Raw genomic sequence first — 17992 nt, forward strand, 5'->3', positions numbered from 1 at the left:
GCATCAGACCTGGACTTAATGGGAGCAGAAATGGAACCAATCACGGTACAGGCAGTAATCTGTCTATACAAGCTAATAGGGTTTATTGTCTACTAAAGCAATTAGCCTCTTACCCACATAAGAGAATGGTAGAATCTAGGTTAATAGGAGAATTTGAGTAGTTGGCTGTCGTAATCTATTTAAAAAAGTGGAAATATCGAATCTCTTTGTAAAACTTGAGGTAAATTCCATTTATTTTTTTTATTAATGTTAAGAATAAATTAATTGAGTCTATATGAGGGAATCCTCTTTGACTGGGACTGGCACACTTTTTCATAGTCGCATAGTACCCAGAAGTCCATAAAATCTAAATGCCTTCTGTTGTGGAGCAGCTTGTAGTGGATAAATGAGAGGCACATTCGCACAAAGTATCTCTACATGGTGACAGGTGTTCCAGTAATTTTGTACTGAGAACCTAGAGCTCACCACAGGAAAGCCTGTGAGTATGCCCAAATTTATGACATGTAGGTTTACATTCCAGTTGGCTAGAGATCCGAAGAGGGAATTGTATATCAAATCTGCTATAGCACTTCCTTCCCTAGCTATTGCAGATGTTAGAGAACTATATGTGTGCCCCAGCGTTGATTTTTGGTAGCCAGCTGAGTAGACTATTAATATTCCTCATAATTTTCATGAGCATTGTTTTGACAGGATTAGAACCCCCCCCAAAAAAGTTGTACTTACCTATCACTTTGACCTTTACATTGTTCAAATTAAACAAACTGGTAGTTAATTGTATGAAAGTACACATAGAATATACAGAATGCACGTAGGAAGAATATTGTGTAAATGTGGCTTCAGTTATTGGAATAAATATAAAAATCATTTATGGAGTTTCTATATGCAATTTTCACTTGATACATGTTAATTTCTGCAGTTTTTATAATTTGTTCTTAATTACTGTATCTGCAAAATAAATGTTCCTTAAAGCATGTATAGAATGCATAGGTACTTTTCATGTAATACTAAAAGAAAATAAGTGTAATGAAATGCAAGATAATGAAATTATTTTTTAGTTGTAGCAGGCAGTTTGCAAGCACTCAGTTAAAATTCTTGGCACAAACATTGCTTTTTCTTCCTTGCATTCACTTAGTAATATGTGATAATGTTTCATACACAATAATAAAAAACAGTAGAATTCTGGTTGCTACTGGAGCTGTGACTTAAGCTTTTCTGAGGGCTATACTTTGTTGTCTTCTCCAGCAATGCAAAAGAAACTCATCTAAAGCTCATCGTAAGTGATCATAATGAATCAGTTGGTATCATAGTATATTAGGAAGACGAAATTTTTATGTATGTTCACCATGATTCACAGGCAGTGTAATTGTTCTTTGGGGACATTAGAAGCTGACATAACATAGAATAGCCCTGAATCTTCTCTGAATTCCAGTACCAAGCAAATTGACTTCCAGGAGTCACAGTGCTCCAGAACCAGTACTTCTAGGCACAGCAGTGTGTAACAGTTGTAAAATTTTGAATTTCTGGAGGATTACGCTTGTCTGTAACAAACTAATACAGGTATTTTGAGGATGGTGGGGATATTGCAGATGTATAGTATCTATCGCTTCAGTCATATATTTCTTTTTGCTCATAAAAATAAATTTCAGCAGTAGAGATTACTCCAATTATATTCCCAAATATTGGGATTACTGAAACAGCTTTTGTATATGAAGTTAGAAAATGTTACTGGTTTATGATCACCCTTATATAGGAAGAGATAATAAGAACAGAAATGTAAAAAAATGAGCTCTGTAGTAGAAAAAATGGTATCTTCTAATTATTGTTCTAGATCTTAGATCATATGTATTCTGCACTGAATAAATCAAACAGGAAACTTAAAATCCAGGACACTTGCACATTGGATTCACATCTATAAAAAAGGGACATAAACCTATCTTTCTACATGTCATTAGATAGGAAATGGGTAATGTTTAACCAAACTCAATGTTTACACTTTTCTCAAGACCAATTACAGTCCTTTCAGTTATAATGTTAAGGATTTGATCAGGGAACATTTGAGTCTTTGAACATTTTTTATTGCATTGCACTTTTGATTAAATACATTGGTATGTAAGTTCTAGAAGAAAACCAACCAACCAACAAAAGAAAAAAAAAAACAAAACAAACAAGACCCTGAGGATTTTATGACAGCTTTATTCTTCATACTTGGGAAAGAACACATTGCATAGTTGTGGATACCATATGTGGATATTCAAACTATTCCTATATTTTTTGCTTTTGCTGAGTCCGAAAGCTCGACTGAGTCACTTATCCTTAGTGCAGTGGAAAACCTAATACATGTGAGGATGAAGTAAGCACCAGAAGACAACACAGTTTTAAATTTTAGAACATAGAGGAACATGAGTTTCTTCTATTCCTTTCCAAAACTGCATGATCAGCACACTCACCTGGAAACCTGGGAGTCAGGCTACCTTGTGTGTTAGTAAATTATGACCAGTGATCAGTGCTTGCTTTGTAATCCTTGCAGAAACATGACAGTGGTTAGGGAACTTCCTCTTTCGGTTGCTTATTCAGTCATTTGTGTGTAGGAGCTTGCCAGGAGCTGCTTAGCTTTTCCTTGGGCAGAATGCAGCTGAGGCAGCTGACTCATCTCACTAATGCACTGTCCATCCTGGACCAGCGAGGAGCACTCATCCAGCTGTGAGCTGCTCACAGAGAGCATGGTGTGAGGTAGAACAGACAGCACTGTTGGGGGTGTCATTTGCATTCACATAGCACATTCAGGGAACTGAATCTGAGTCCCTACCCCAGGTTCTTCCTTAGGCAACAGAGAACTTGTTCGTTTTCGTCTGGTGTTTGAATCTAGTCCTGTAAGTTTTCCCAGCTGAAACTTTCACAAATTCTGTTAAATCCACTGATATTTCAAGTTTAATAAAACTGCATTATCCTGGATTTTAGCTATTTAAAGAATAAATTTCTAGCTTTGGTTTCAGGTTGCAAGCATGCATTAACAGTCTTCTCCCTGCAGTTGTAAATTTACAAGTCCTTTCTTTCCATTGCTTTACCTTTGCAAAGGAGGTCCAGAATGAAGCAATTGACAGAAAAACAAGCTCTCAATTTTTAATCCTTAAAAAAATTCTCAGTTTTTGCTCAGATCATATCAATCTTATGTCTTTTTTGGCTTATCCTCACTACTTAAAATGTAATTTGTGCAGTTCTAGTTGAAAAAAATTGATTGCATTTCAGTGAATGTGGTGCTGGGGGAGAATTGCTCAGAGCAGTGTAAATACTGAGATTAACATTTGCCTGTTTGGATTAATCTCTAAGCACGAGATGCAGAGTGAGAACAGAAAAAGCAGTTCTGTTAAGATTTTTTACTAGACTTGAATCTAACATCTCATTGTTGCCAAAGTCAACACAAAATCATCTTAAATCTTGTGAGGTAACAGGCACAGTCTGCTTCAATCCCGTTGCTAACTAGAACTAATTGAGCTTCTCTACTTCAGGTTTTGCCCCAATATATGTTTCCTCAACCTCTGTGTTTTGAGTTGGACTGTGCTCTGATATGGCTTTCTATGGCACTAAAATATATTTGTCTTGTGCTTCTCCACTTTCACTGATGCCCCAGCTGGCACCATCAGTTCTATTCCTGCTTTTAGAATCCTTAACTCAGCTGAAACTTCTGATTAAAACAGTAATTGATGGAATTTAATTTGGAAGGAGGCCCTAAAAAAGGTCTCTGCCTACTTTTTCTAAGGTGGTAATGTCCAAATCTGCTATCCCTTCCTTATGGTGTTCTTCCCAAGATTTTCAGTCTATTGCTAGTGTTTCAGGAGTTGCCTAAATTGGCAGCCTAAATTGCATAGAAAAAAAAACATACAAAGGCACACAAATGTGTGATGCCCATTAAATGAATGATTAAAATTATTATTCAGAATTCTTTTTTCACAGAGGTAGTATTTTACCATCTCAGTAGCCCTCATCCTTGTGTTTAAAACTATGCATTGGTGTTTCACAAAAGCAGAATTAGAAATAGTGCACTTAGAATAAGTAAAATACTCTTTTTGGATTATTTTGATCTGGACGTTAACATTTAGCAACAGTGTTTCCAAATTGAGGAGTGGGTTTTTTTACTCTGATAACCTTTCCGTGGCTGTTTCTCAAGAAATCTCCATATCATTTCCATTACGTTCCTGACACACAAAATCATAACATGCAAAACCATTTTACCAATGCAAAGAGGAAAATGGCCTGAAAATGGGCCAACTTCAAATAATTTTTCAGATGACTGAAAATGAATGTGGGAATAAGAGCTTCAGTTAGTGTCAGCTGAGTGGGCATTGTTTTAATGGATACTGAAGCTCTATGCTGATCAAAGAAATCAAACTTAGAGAAGGTTGGGGTGAACAGAACCTCGTGTTTCAAGACAAGGGGCCTCTTGAAAGCTTAAAAAAACATTGAAAGTCGAAGTATAAGCTGAGAAAATTTGGCAGGGAAGTAAGGCCCAAAACCACAAAAATAATATCTGCATTTTTTAGATCCCTGAGAGGAGGACAAAAATGAAGCAGGAGTGCCAATATTTATTAAAAAAAAAAAAAAAAAAAGTTCTGAAAACTGATGTGAATGAAGAAATTATAATGACATATAATACTAGGCTCATCCTGCACAACATAGCATCACAAAGGGTACTTGGAGAAAAGCTTTTAGGGCTTACAAATAAAGAAACATTTTAGATAGAAGCTTTTTATAAGTAAGGGAAAAGCCTTAACATAAGGAGAAATATCCTAAACCGAAGTTTTCAAAGAAAAAATTATAACATGGTATTTGGTGGGATTTTAAAAGTGTATATTCTTATGTGACTATGGGAATTGAGAAAGAGGATGTTCCTAAGGTGGCTTAAATGTATATAAAAAGAGAAAATAGTAAGAAGTCAATGAACGCTAGGATATTAAATTAATTTGAACTGTCCTTGCTATTTATATTCTGAGTTTTCCATTTCAGAAAAGGAAAGTACAAGGTGTTTCATCCTTTGAAGTTACCTGATTTTGAAATTTCTTAATAAATATTTCCTTTATACATTTACATATCTTGACGTGATATATCCCATGTTACAGTGTGAGCATATTTTTCCTGCTAAATCTGAAATTTGGTCATATTCAGCACTTCATCAAACATTTTAAAATTATATAATGCTTACTCAATATGTATTTCATAAATTCTAAGAGTCTGGTTCTATGCCAATAATGTCTGTCATTTCAGACTGTATTTAGAATATACGAAGCAATCATGCAGTCTGCTACATACTTGTAGTGAGCTCCATGTTGTCAGATGGTTCTGGAGAAGAAAGTTTGCTGTATGTGTACAGGCACCATTTTTTTTAACCTATGAAGATCTGCATTCAGAATTTCACATTTTCCATTTACTTAAATGGTGATGCTAGAAAATGTATGAAAAAAGGGAAACCCAAATCACCGTCAGGAATGATTTTCTGTAATCATTTTCAGGTGTTTCTTGTGGTTCTGGGCATCCAAATCTAGCTGATGATGTCCCAAGGAGGTTGGACTAGATGACCTCTGAATGTCCCTTCCAACCCTAACTGTCTGTGATTCTATAACCTCTAAAAGTGTACCATGATGCTAAACTGATTTATGAATGCCTACTGTTTGTCTGGGTCAGGTACATGGGCACTCTTCTGTAGCTGGCTGTAGAGAACTCTCTGATGAAATATCTGTTCACTGTGATTTGTTTTCGTGAAGTACTCCATGTTTTATTGGCAGGGTATCTGAGGCTGCAAATTTGAAAGTGTCTCATAAGACACTGACATAGGTTATATACCAGATAAGTTGCATGAATTTTATGATTACCATGAAACGGTTAATACAAAATCAACTGCTGCTTTGTGACTGAAACATACTATGTCCTGCTGTTTCAAATATAACTATAAAGGGTGGTAGCTTTTCCCAAAATGTTAATCAAGCTTTTCTTCACTTCCTTGGCTTTTTTTTTCTTTTCCCCTGCCTATTCATGTACAAAAAAGCTGAGGTGACCACAAATATAGGTTTTAGCTTTTTCATTATGGACCTCTTAGCTCATTGCCTACCCAAAGCAGGAGCTACAGTTTCCACCAGACAACAGGGAGGCAGAAGACTCGAGCAGAACCTTTTGCATAGTTCATGCTCATCACAACTGTGTTTGGCTATTTTTCAGGAGGGTAGTATCAGGCTAACAAAAATATATCTTCTTTTTTAAGTTTACAGCAGAATTTTATTGTAGAAAATACTTTCTCAACCTTAGGGACTATTAAATATTCATTTGACAAGAATGGATGAGGGAACTTCAGAAAGTTTCTCTTCTCTCCTTGCCAACTAACTGCATTAACGGAAAAGTCTGTCATGAGAAACTATATGCAGGCTCCTGACGTGGAAACCTGGAACACCAGGGCTATTTTACTTTTGTTCTTTTTGATAACATAGGTGTAGGAACTTTAGTGTAACTGAAATGAATCAAGATTTCGTCTTCCTCTCTTTCATTCAAGGTTGGGACACATAAGATAGATGGGCTCATACTTGGCTCTCACATGTAATCTGCCTTCCAACCGGAGTTGGTGATGGGGAATGAAGAATGAAATACGAACAAGAATCCTGTTCAAACTGAAGTACCACTGTATATGTGGATCACAAGGGCTTATTTTGTATTGGAAGAAACACAACTTTGCAAGCTTAGTTTAAAAAACAAAACAAAACAAAACAAAACATAAAGGCACAGCATATAGTTAGTGCATAAATAAAATAGTTGTAGTTAGTGTTGAGGAAGACATGCAGAATTTGGTGAAAGTCGAAAAACTGGACACATAATTCAGAACATTTAAACCACTGGAAAACAGAGGGACCTGAAAAATTTGTTATGGTTTTTGGACTGTTTGAGGCTCACATTGTGAATATACAATACAGAGCCTTTAAGCGTATGCCTCCAAGCCTTCTAGACCGCTCTCCATCATCTTTACCAAGTCCTGGGAAAGAGGAGAGGTGCCTGAGGACTGGAGGAAAGCAAATGTCAGTCCTGTCTTCAAAAAGGGCAAGAAGGAGGACCCGGGTAACTATAGATTGGTTAGCCTCACCTCCATTCCTGGGAAAGTGATGGAACACCTTATCCTTGGTGCCATCTTAAGGCATATCAAGGATAAGAGGGTTATGAGGGGCAGTCAACATGGCTTCACCAAGGGGAAGTCGTGCTTGACCAATCTCGTAGCCTTTTATGAGGAAATAACACGGTGGATGGATGATGGCAGAGCGGTGGATGTGGTCTACCTTGACTTCAGCAAAGCGTTTGACACGGTCTCCCACAGCATCCTTGCGGCTAAATTGAGGAAGTGTGGTCTGGATGATTGGGTAGTGAGGTGGACTGTGAACTGGCTGAAGGAGAGAAGCCAGAGAGTTGTAGTCTATGGGGCGGAGTCTAGTTGGAGGCCTGTATCTAGTGGAGTGCCTCAAGGGTCGGTACTGGGACCAGTATTATTTAATATATTCATCAACGATTTAGATGAGGGAATTGAGTGTACTATCAGCAAGTTTGCTGATGACACTAAGCTGGGAGGGGTGGCCGACACGCCAGAAGGCTGTGCTGCCATCCAGAGGGACCTGGACAGGCTGGAGAGTTGGGCGGGGAATAACTTGATGAAATATAACAAGGGAAAGTGTAGAGTCCTGCATCTGGGCAGGAACAACCCCAGGTTCCAGTATAGGTTGGGGAACGACCTGTTAGAGAGCAGTGTAGGGGAGAGGGACCTGGGGGTCCTGGTGGACGACAGGGTGACCATGAGCCGACACTGTGCCCTTGTGGCCAAGAAGGCCAATGGCATCCTGGGGTGTATTAGAAGGGGGGTGGTTAGTAGGTCGAGAGAGGTCCTCCTTCCCCTCTACTCAGCCCTGGTGAGACCTCATCTGGAATACTGTGTCCAGTTCTGGGCCCCTCAGTTTAAGAAGGACAGGGACCTGCTGGAGAGAGTCCAGCGCAGGGCAACTAAGATGATTAAGGGAGTGGAGCATCTCCCTTATGAGGAAAGACTGAGGGAGCTGGGTCTCTATAGTTTGGAGGAGATTAAGGGGTGACCTTATTAGTGTATATAAATATATAAAGGGGGAGTGTCACGAGGATGGAGCCAGGCTCTTCTCAGTGGCAAACAATGAAAGGACAAGGGGAAATGGGTACAAATTGGAACACAAGAGGTTCCACTTAAACCTGAGAAGAAACTTCTTCTCAGTGAGGGTGACAGAACACTGGGACAGGCTGCCCAGGGAGGTTGTGGAATCTCCTTCTTTGGAGACATTCAAAACCCGCCTGGACACGTTCCTGTGTAACCTTATCTAGGTGTTCCTGCTCCGGCAGGGGGATTGGACTAGATGATCTTTTGAGGTCCCTTCCAATCTCTAACATACTGTGATACTGTGAATCAAGAAAAAGATGAAAGGTTGCTTTGGGTTGGGCTACCAGGATGCAACAGCATCCTGCTAGACCTTAGTCAAGTCTGTTCAAATGTAGAGTGAATACTTCTTGGAACGTAAAAGATTAAAGAAGTAGAAAAAGTAAACTTAGAAGAAGGAAAAAGGATAAATTCATAGACGTTTATTGCATATCTAGAGGAAAAAGAAAATGAAATGAGTAACACATGGCAAAGACAATACCCTGCATTGCTGAGTAACAGAGCTGTTTAACAGATATATGGGATTTTGATGTCTAAACTAAGGACATGACAAAGTTCTTTTCTTTAATATACTAACCAGAATAGCAGTGTCCAGGTTAAAGATACTAGTAGACACACTTAAACACTGGATAAAACTGTCTTTATAGAATGAAAAAGTTTCCGTAGTACCAAAATTACAGTATTCTTGGAAGCTTTTTTGGTTACTGATAAAGAAAAAAATATATTTCAGGAAATGGCCATTTTTTAAATTTATTTATTTTCAGAAAGCATGACTGAGGATCATTTTCAGACTTTGAAAAAAAAATAATCTGTAGGAACTTTGAAATGTATCTGTAGAAATGTGGATAACCCCCCCCCCCCCAATTATATAATACATGAGTACAAGGCAACAATGTTCTTAACTGCTGTTGTTGCTTGACAGTATTAGTACAATAGGAAAATAATAATGAACAAAATCAGGAAACAAGTGCTTTGAAAATAATAAAAAAAACACAGAACCAGTTATATTGCATGTTAATGGATATGTGCATTTTGCACTAAACAAAGATTCACAGATGTTACAAGTATCGGTTGATACATTATTTGACGAATCAGGTTAGAATTAAAATACCCTGAACCAGAAATCTTGTTTCAAAATACAACTGACAAATTCCTATTGAAAACAGTATATTAAATTCACATACATAGGTATTAATGAATCACCCCAAAGGACTAACTGAAAAAAAGGAAATATTTCACAATAAGAAACATTTTTTTGCAACACACTGGAGAAGTGACCGTTCTGACCATAAAGTTTGCGTCTGAGGATAGGACTTGGACAGGCTGCTTTCCTTAATTTCTTTGTAGCACATGATTTTGTGATTATTTCAATTCCAGAAAAAAAAATCAAAAGAAAACTGCCAGAATATCTTTTTGCGTGCTGTGTCTGGTGCTATGAGATACCAGAAAGTGTTACGAACCACCAAGTGTTTTTCCTATAATCTATCAGAAATTCTAGCGAAATGGAAACTAGTAATTCTGATCTTCTTGTTAATGCAGTATCTCAAAATTCCAGGAGTTAATTAACAACTAAAACATTATCAATAACTGAATAATTACTGAAGTACATTTATGGTAAAAAATGGCTTAACTTTTAATTGAGAAAAGAAATCCACAGGGAGATATCTTGATTGTATCAGAAATAAAATTAAAATGGAGCCTTCACATCTGAGCCAAGAGGAAAGCACTTAAGTAGTGGTTCTGCTTCTCTTCTGTAGATCTTTCCATCTGAACATCTCAAGATGCCTTACTAATCTAATCTAATCAAAGTAAGTGTCACCAGTAGATGTTTCTTCATATTACAGAATCCTGAGATTTAGAGAGTTCTCATTTCCCTGTTAGGGTGACAGCTTCATTTTACTGCAGTGCATCCTAGCAAATTTTTGTTCTTGGTCTATTGTCTGCTCAGTGGACCCTTTACTATTTTTAAAACATGGCCATATTTCTGAAGAAGTGAAAGGGTTTTGTAAGGAGAAGTGAACGTTAAACCAAACAATCACAGCTGATATTAAAAATTAAAAGAGTGCCCAGTCACATATAGACTTTATTTGGTTTGTTTTTATTTTATTAAAATCAACTTGTTTAAGATACACCTAGAATTCCATACTTTGTGATGAAATTTTAGCCATTAAGAACAAGAAGTCTTCATGACTGTTTTAAGGAAAAAACCTCAAAGCTATCGAAATATTGAGCACTGACTTCAGTTACAAACAATGAGATACTGGATAGAGCACATGGTAATTTTGGCTTCAGATAACTAGGTAACATAATTTCAGTGTCTTTTGGTGAATGAAGTGGTCATTTCCATGTTTTTGTGAATAATGAAATATACAATACATGCAGGCATTCATTCATGTAGTGTGAGAAAGTGAAATGCTAAAAATCATCATAGGAGAAAAAAAAGTATGAACGTTTTAAAGGATTCAAATTCAGAAAACTTAAATTACTTTGGTTTGGCTTTTACAACACAAACAAGAAAGAATCTTGCAGCTATGTCAGTAATTTCTGTTGTAAACTGTAGATACCTAATAATGAATGCTTGAAAATAGTGTTAGATGTTATGGAGGATGGCAAAATTGGGTAGTGTATTTTGGACAGGAAAACAATACAACAGAAATACTTAAATAATTGCGATGATTTGATATCAACATGATAATCTGATATTTGTAGGACTAATAGACAGTTAAGAAGAGTGTAATTTTGGACAATAATTGAATTACAGACTCCTTCCTTTCCTCTGATTTCCTATCTATCTGCTTTACTGGAGTGCTTTCTTAAGTCATTCATGTCATAAAAGGATGAATGTATGTCTATGGAATTACACTTGGTTTATATTTGAGTAAAAAGAGGAGGAAGAAAAAAGCAGTTTATGATCAGTATACAATGGGCTTTTAGTGTTGATCTATAACAACTAAGCTGTGGTACACATTAAGACATTGTAAAACTTACTGTGAATCGTCTAAGATGTTAATACATAAGATATAGTCAGTATTAAACATTTTTCTTTAAGAAAAAAATAGACAACTAGAAACGCTTTTGAAATAAAAAGTGAATTCCTGAAGCATGGTGTTTTGTCAAGGAACTAATTCTTTGGCAAATCTGCTGACTGCTGTACTTTTAGCTTTTTTAACTAGAGTATTTTCCTTCCTATTTTCTCTGTGTATCTTAAGAACCTGTGTATTTACAAAAATTATGTATCAGATAGCACCAGGATGCATTCAAAGAAGGAGGGTGCTGAAATCTTCGGTCATTGTTCTTAGCCATCTGACTTTCACATACACAATACCAGCTGTATCCTAGCATCTGATCTCAAGGAAAGATTGAAAAAAAATTTGGTTTATTTAGCTTATCAAAGAGAAAGGCAAACAGTAACTAGATCACAGTCTGTAATTACTGACACAAGGAAATCTGTCACTATCTGATACTAGAAGACTTTCTAATCTCATGGACAAAGGTGTCATGAGATCTAGTGGCTAGAAGCTGAAGTCAACAGGGTTCAAAGCAAAAATCAAGTGCAGATTGTTAACCATTGCAAGACTTAAGCCTATGAGGTAGTAATTCCACAGCTGGCTTGTGACTGGATGGAGGGAGCATATAGTCTCTTGCGTGTGTCTGGAGACCTCCAAAGAAATCAACCTGCTTTCCTTCTTCAAGGCTCTGTTTAGTTAGTGTGGAGAACTGAGTTGAATAAAACAGGGCTGTCAGCCACAGTGTTGCTCTGAGTTTTGTCTGTAACTTACTCTCATATATGCAGAACATGGGGCGCAGTGTGTTCCTTTGTCCAGTTTCCATCAAGGATAGAAGCAACATTTGAATCCTCTTAAGTGTGCTGAAGCATATTTGTATTATTGCTGTTACTTTCAGCTCTGAAATAGACTCGTCACGATTATAAGAAAAAGGTTATGGAGAACAAATTAACAAAAATCTGTGGAGTTCTTTTAGCATCAAGTGTACAAACTTGGATTAAATTTTTCATATACGAAGACATGTCACAAAATTGAAGCTACGTCAGTGAAAAAAATGAGGGATTATAATTTCCATTATCTCAAGCATGAAAGACTGTTGACAGCAGCAACGTATGATTTCCCTAACATTTCCGTTTTCAGAAGTTGGAGGAGGTCATGAGAACAGAAAGTAAAGACCCCGAGTGAGTAAAGCATTGCAAGCTGGTGTACCAACAGGTTCTACTACCTAACAGAGAACAGAGAAATTCAGTCTTTCCAATCTGAAACCTTGTTTTTGCATTTCCCTTTAGCAAAGGTTTTCATTGTGCTACTTTGTTTTTACTGAAGCTGCAGCATTCTCAGTAACTGTAGCGTAGGGGAAGTCTACAGAGCCTGAGAAATTCAGCTGGGTGTTGTGAGGGGATGATAACTGTCCCAGACACCTGATTCCTCCTAGCATGAAGTCAGGGTCTCAGCTATGGACAGAGCCCATCTGAGCAGAGGCAGAGAGCTGAAAACAGCCTTCCAGCTGATGAAAAGCATTGGAAAAGGGTAGTTCTTCAATGCATGATACTGCTGGGATCATAATTCACAGATGTCCTGGGTTTAGGGAGAAAAGTTAGAGAAAAGTTAATAAATCTGATACCTAATTAAATTGTGTCTTTTTTGTCTGTTTTCCCTGAACATCCAGAACAATGAATGAAGAGTGAAAAAAATAATTTAGGTATTGCTATCTAGTCTTAATACCTTCAATTGAGAAACTGATACATTTGAAATAAATGCTACTTTTAACTATTTTAAACATTAATTTTAAAATGCAAAAATACAAATTGTTAAATTTTGTTCATAGTTTGGGATATTACATGTAGTACTTAACTTTAGAAAAAATATTGTGTCAACGTACTTTCCTACGTAATTTCTATATTTATTAATGAAATGGAGGGGGAGTATGACCCTGAAGTAGATGTGAGTAAGAAGGTGTGTTATCTTGGTTGTGCTTTGCATAAGATAGTCTCAGAAGTAAATCTGTTATCTGATACATGACAACTGTGTCATGCAGTGTTGGAAGAATATACAGCTAAGCATAATTGCAACTGTGTCCATTACCCAGTGTTTGTTTGTAGAGTCTGGAGGAAATAAGTTAATGTGACTTACAAGAAATATCTTAGGAGTATCATGTTACAGTACTTACGATATTCTTCTAGCAGCTATACTTCATTGTATTTATTTAAAAAAACATTTATGTTCACATTGTAAGTCATGGTTTTTAGGTGTTAAAGAGATACAATTAACTTGAGTTTACTTCATTAATGGGTGAAATTTACTGTGTTCTTATGCAATACTTTAATGAAAAGCTCCTGCTAATAACTCTTACCTTGACTTTTTTTAAAGGTCCTTGCCTATACAGAAGGCCTTCATGGAAAATGGATGTTCAGTGAGATTCGGGCTGTTTTTTCAAGACGCTACCTTCTCCAGAACACAGCTTTGGAAGTGTTCATGGCAAACAGAAGTATGTTTTTGCTTATTTTGTTGCATAAAAATATGCTAGGAGTTATTTTATGTGTTACTTGTTAATTCTAGAATTTAAACTCTGTGATTCCTTTGATAAAGTATTCATGTCTGTTTAGTAATGCTTACCCTTCCATGTGTTCATCACATTTCATATTAAAATCAATTGCTTAAGTCAATCTCACTGCTTTCTACATAGTAGAGATATTTGTTTATAGAAACAGGTCATTGCAATTCATAAATTCTTCAAATGTTTGATAGGAAATTTGCTTTTTCTATGATCTCACCTGTCTGCCTCATTTTCTGAGTTTAAGTAAAAAGGACCAGATCAATAAATGGATCCCCTCATTTTTCTGAATGCGCTACTCTGAATCAGAGTTGAGCGGTTGTGAGGTGTGTCTGTAGTCTTTTGCACTGAGGAGCTCTGATATAAGTTTTCATTTCAGCTGTAGAGGGAATTAGACAGTTTCTGGTCCTGTGTGTTTTAGTGCCAGCTATTTAACAGCTCCCCAGCCTGGTAAGAGGTTATATGGGTTAATGGTAAGCTTCAATGCCTCTGAAGGATGCCTTGCTCAGGTCTTCTGCAAAATGGGAGAGTTAGTGACAAAATGTTAGTGCTAATGATACATAGGCATGAAACATGACAGGGATTTCTGTTCTAACTTGGATTCCCAGGAGGAAGAAAGTAGAACTTGACTTTTCTTCCCAAATAAAAATCAAAGAGCATTGTAAAAATACATGCAGGTGGAGAAACAGACTTCTTCAGGTGGTTTACTAGTCCATATTTTCTCTTCTTCATTTAGCTTCTGTTATGTTTAATTTTCCTGACCAAGCAACAGTGAAAAAAGTTGTGTACAGCTTACCACGTGTTGGAGTAGGAACCAGCTATGGTTTGCCACAAGCCAGGTAATGTAATTAAAATAGTTTGTATATTTTGTGCTTTCTTTATTATACAAATGATATTTTTAAACATGTCAATACTCAAATATTATTCTTTATAATATTCTAGAATAAGATTCTAGATTTTTCTCTTTCTTAAGTTTAGTTTGAGAAACAATACCCTTTATTTGCTATATGGCCTGTTATGGAATAGAAGTAAAAGTATTATAAATTAGATTTTTATTTTAATTAGAGAATATAAGTACCTTCTAGTGAAGAACAAAAAAAAAACACCTTATATTTTATCATTTCAAAGTATGGTTTTCAGTCAGGTTTTAAAAATGCAACAAAGAATGTTCATCCTTGCTGTGATTGGTATGCAGGACATGGAACTAAACTTGACTAGATTTTGTGGCTTATGAATGAAAAGAACTTTTATATCTGTCTTCTCACTTGCCTTTTATATGAATGTGTGTGGGTTTTACTTCACTGGTCATCAAATATAGTGGCTGTTTTGCAATTTCTAAATTTCTTCCATTCTTTAATATAATGCATTATTCTTTCCACTTCCAAAATTAAGGAGGATACATATTTTGGAAAAGACCACTAAAGTTCAGTTTTAGAGATTTTCACATATGTGGACACGTCCGGTTTCAACAGCAATATCATATCAGGTCAGGAAAAGGCTGGGTATTGTTAGATCTTATACTATAAATGTGTTCATATTTCAGTGATGGATGAAGTCTTCATATGTACTTCACTGAGTTTGGTAGGGGGTGTGTTTCTGCCTCCAATTTTTTTTTTTTTTTTGAGTGTTTGTTTGGAAATGTCTGTTCAGACCTAATATTGGTTTTGAGGGCGTATCCACAGAAGTTTGGTGAAAAATATTTGGGTTCAGAATTAATTTCTGGTCAAAATGGAATAAGAATAAATAAACAGAAGTGAGTGCGGAAACAGCAGGAAATTCACAAAATGTAGTACGTAGGGTTCAGGTCTCCATTTGGCTTGACAAAAGAATGATTGGCAAAAAGCCAGTGTCTAAATCATCGGTGTGGTGTCTGGGATGTGTCTTTTCTTTCTTTAATTCATTTCCTACAAACTAAAATTTCATATTGTCCTTGTTTTATACCAGTGCAGAATGTGGAAATACTGTGAAGCATCAAAGCATTTGTAGGACTGAGGAACTATTTCAGTCCCAGACGAACATCATTCCCTGTCATGAGCTCAAGAGTCTCATGATGCCTAAGGCTTGATCTCCTGAATGTGCTGAAGTTCTTAGGCAAACTGCCAAATTTTTCAAGTTTTCACTGAGATTAAGGGGAAGTTGGGGCATTTCCTTGGAAGGTGCATCTTGTTAATATTTGCATTGCTCTTCCAAATACTCAGATTAAAGGAACTTCTGTCTCTAAATGGAAAGTAATAGTACTCTTTTCTGAAATACAAGTGGCCACATAGTCTAGAACAAACAAAACAGAAATTCCTCAATCAGAATTTTATATCTACAGTGACATTTTTTGCTTTTGACATTCATATCCTTTGTGCATTATTCAGTAATTGTCTGAAAAAGTTTGTGAATGTATAATTATTTAGAAAAGTTTCATCTTCAGTAGTATATGCAGTTATTTCGATACCTTTTTGCTTTAATTTCAATTTGAATCAAAAATGGGCTTGCTAGCCTTTAGAATAAATCTAGCATGTGGTAGTGAAGTTGTTTTTGTGCCAATCATGTTATGATTTATGCACAATAAAGACCATGTAATCATGGTTTTTTGGGTTGTTGTTTTTTTTTTTTCTGTCTACATACACTTATTGTCTTCACTAGGATCGCAGTGGAGTAACTGGTAACTGAGGGAAAATCTGTCTCTTAACTGCTTGGTAGTTAATATGTTGTTGATGCTAGAATGTAGTTTCCTTTCCAATGAATATGTTTGTTCTGGAATGGTAATTTAAAAATTCTGTTTATTTGTATATCTAACATTAGGAAAAGCTACGCTGAGTAACCAAAAAGAACTGCTATGCTGAGTATAATGTTATCTTTTTTTATGAACAATTTTCTAGATTCAACTGTGCTTTAAAATATTTTAGCAAAAAGCAGATCTTTGGGTTTTTTTGCTTAGGTTCTGAGTTAATTTTTATAATTAATATTTCCTCTCTGATACTACTCTGATAAACATTTTATCTAAAGTTAAATACATTATCATAAAGAATTATGTTCATGATGGAAGTATTCTAAAGGAGCATATTACTTTTAATGCATTACATGGACTTTAAATGCATTTCTGTTTTCATGGGGAAGTCCTGCAATTAACAAAGAAGGAAGGAAATAGAAAAAACAATATTAATGATCTGCTGGTGGCACAAAGAGTTAGAAGCAAATGAGCTAGTATCTCTTCCCAAGATTGTTACAGATTACTGTTTTGAGCATGTCTCCAGATTGCCTCTTTACTACTTTTCCCAACAACCTGTCTAATGCTTTGCTTCAACAAAGCATTCAAGCCTGTGCGTAATGTTACAGAGAAGTATTAGGTCCTTAAAATTACTGTTCACATGTTGAAAAGTTTGGTCTGAATCAGCAATCAAATTAATCTGTCTTTAATAAACACATTTTAAATGTTCCTGAAACATGTCATAGGAGACACCTGGGCAGACAGTGCTGTGCCTTATATTTTACTTATTTCTGCAGCTCCATATGATTTTACATAGGTAAATATGCTAATTTTTACAATGCTATTAGCAGACCACTTTTTAGGTCCTAACACCTCAAGTGTAATTTACTGATAAATTTTTTGTGAGAGTAACATGACAGCTTAGAAACTGTGAGCTGCCTGATAGTTTTGTAAGCATATAGAGATCAAAGACTTGATAAAAGATAAGAGTCTCATACTTCTCCACTAAACACGTGCTAGCACCTTCCAGTGAACTTCTGTGGGCTATTGATGCATTATGAAAACAATAGCTTCAGTTAGTAAATCAGAGAAACAGAAATTATGTAGTTTTTTTTGCTGAATGGAAATGTATTTTGTCTAGCATGTTAACTATATTTAATGTCAGCTCAGCTCTGCCATTTATTCCACATCAGTAGCTTGGTGATGGATTTCAAGATCCAAAAGTTGGATTTTGAGATTTTCAGAAGGGAGAGGGTTAGGAAAACTAAGATTTGTTGTCATCAAAGCATGAAACCCCTTTCAGAGCTTTGATTAAAAGTGAATATTGATGAGTTTCCTGTCAAAAGTCAGTGACTTTCCCAAGCCTTTTTTGTTTCTGAACAGGAACAACACACCACAGAACCTCACACAGGTGCTGTATTTTTTCTGAGATACTTAAAAGATTCTTTGTATGAGATTGGCTTGTAGCTAACTAAATTAAGTGATTGTGAAAGGGGGTCGGTCATGGGATATCTAACATCCCTTCCTTCAATAAA

General features: G+C 36.2%; 1 protein-coding gene across 11 annotated transcripts in view; it reads left to right on the forward strand.

Moving 5' to 3' along the window:
- Positions 1-17992, forward strand: part of NBEA (neurobeachin) — a 499996-nt gene that overhangs the window by 385204 nt on the left and 96800 nt on the right. For all 11 annotated transcript variants that reach the window (XM_061345312.1, XM_061345371.1, XM_061345303.1 and 8 more), the window contains 2 exons: positions 13576-13693; positions 14496-14598. In XM_061345312.1, the coding sequence (XP_061201296.1) occupies positions 13576-13693; positions 14496-14598 (221 nt within the window). The remainder of the gene's footprint in view (positions 1-13575; positions 13694-14495; positions 14599-17992) is intronic.

Source organism: Neopsephotus bourkii, unplaced genomic scaffold (assembly GCF_033783945.1).
Source record: "Neopsephotus bourkii isolate Nb327-2 ecotype Australia unplaced genomic scaffold, CSIRO-AGI_Nbou_v1 NB_38, whole genome shotgun sequence".
NCBI classification, from domain to species: domain Eukaryota; kingdom Metazoa; phylum Chordata; class Aves; order Psittaciformes; family Psittacidae; genus Neopsephotus; species Neopsephotus bourkii.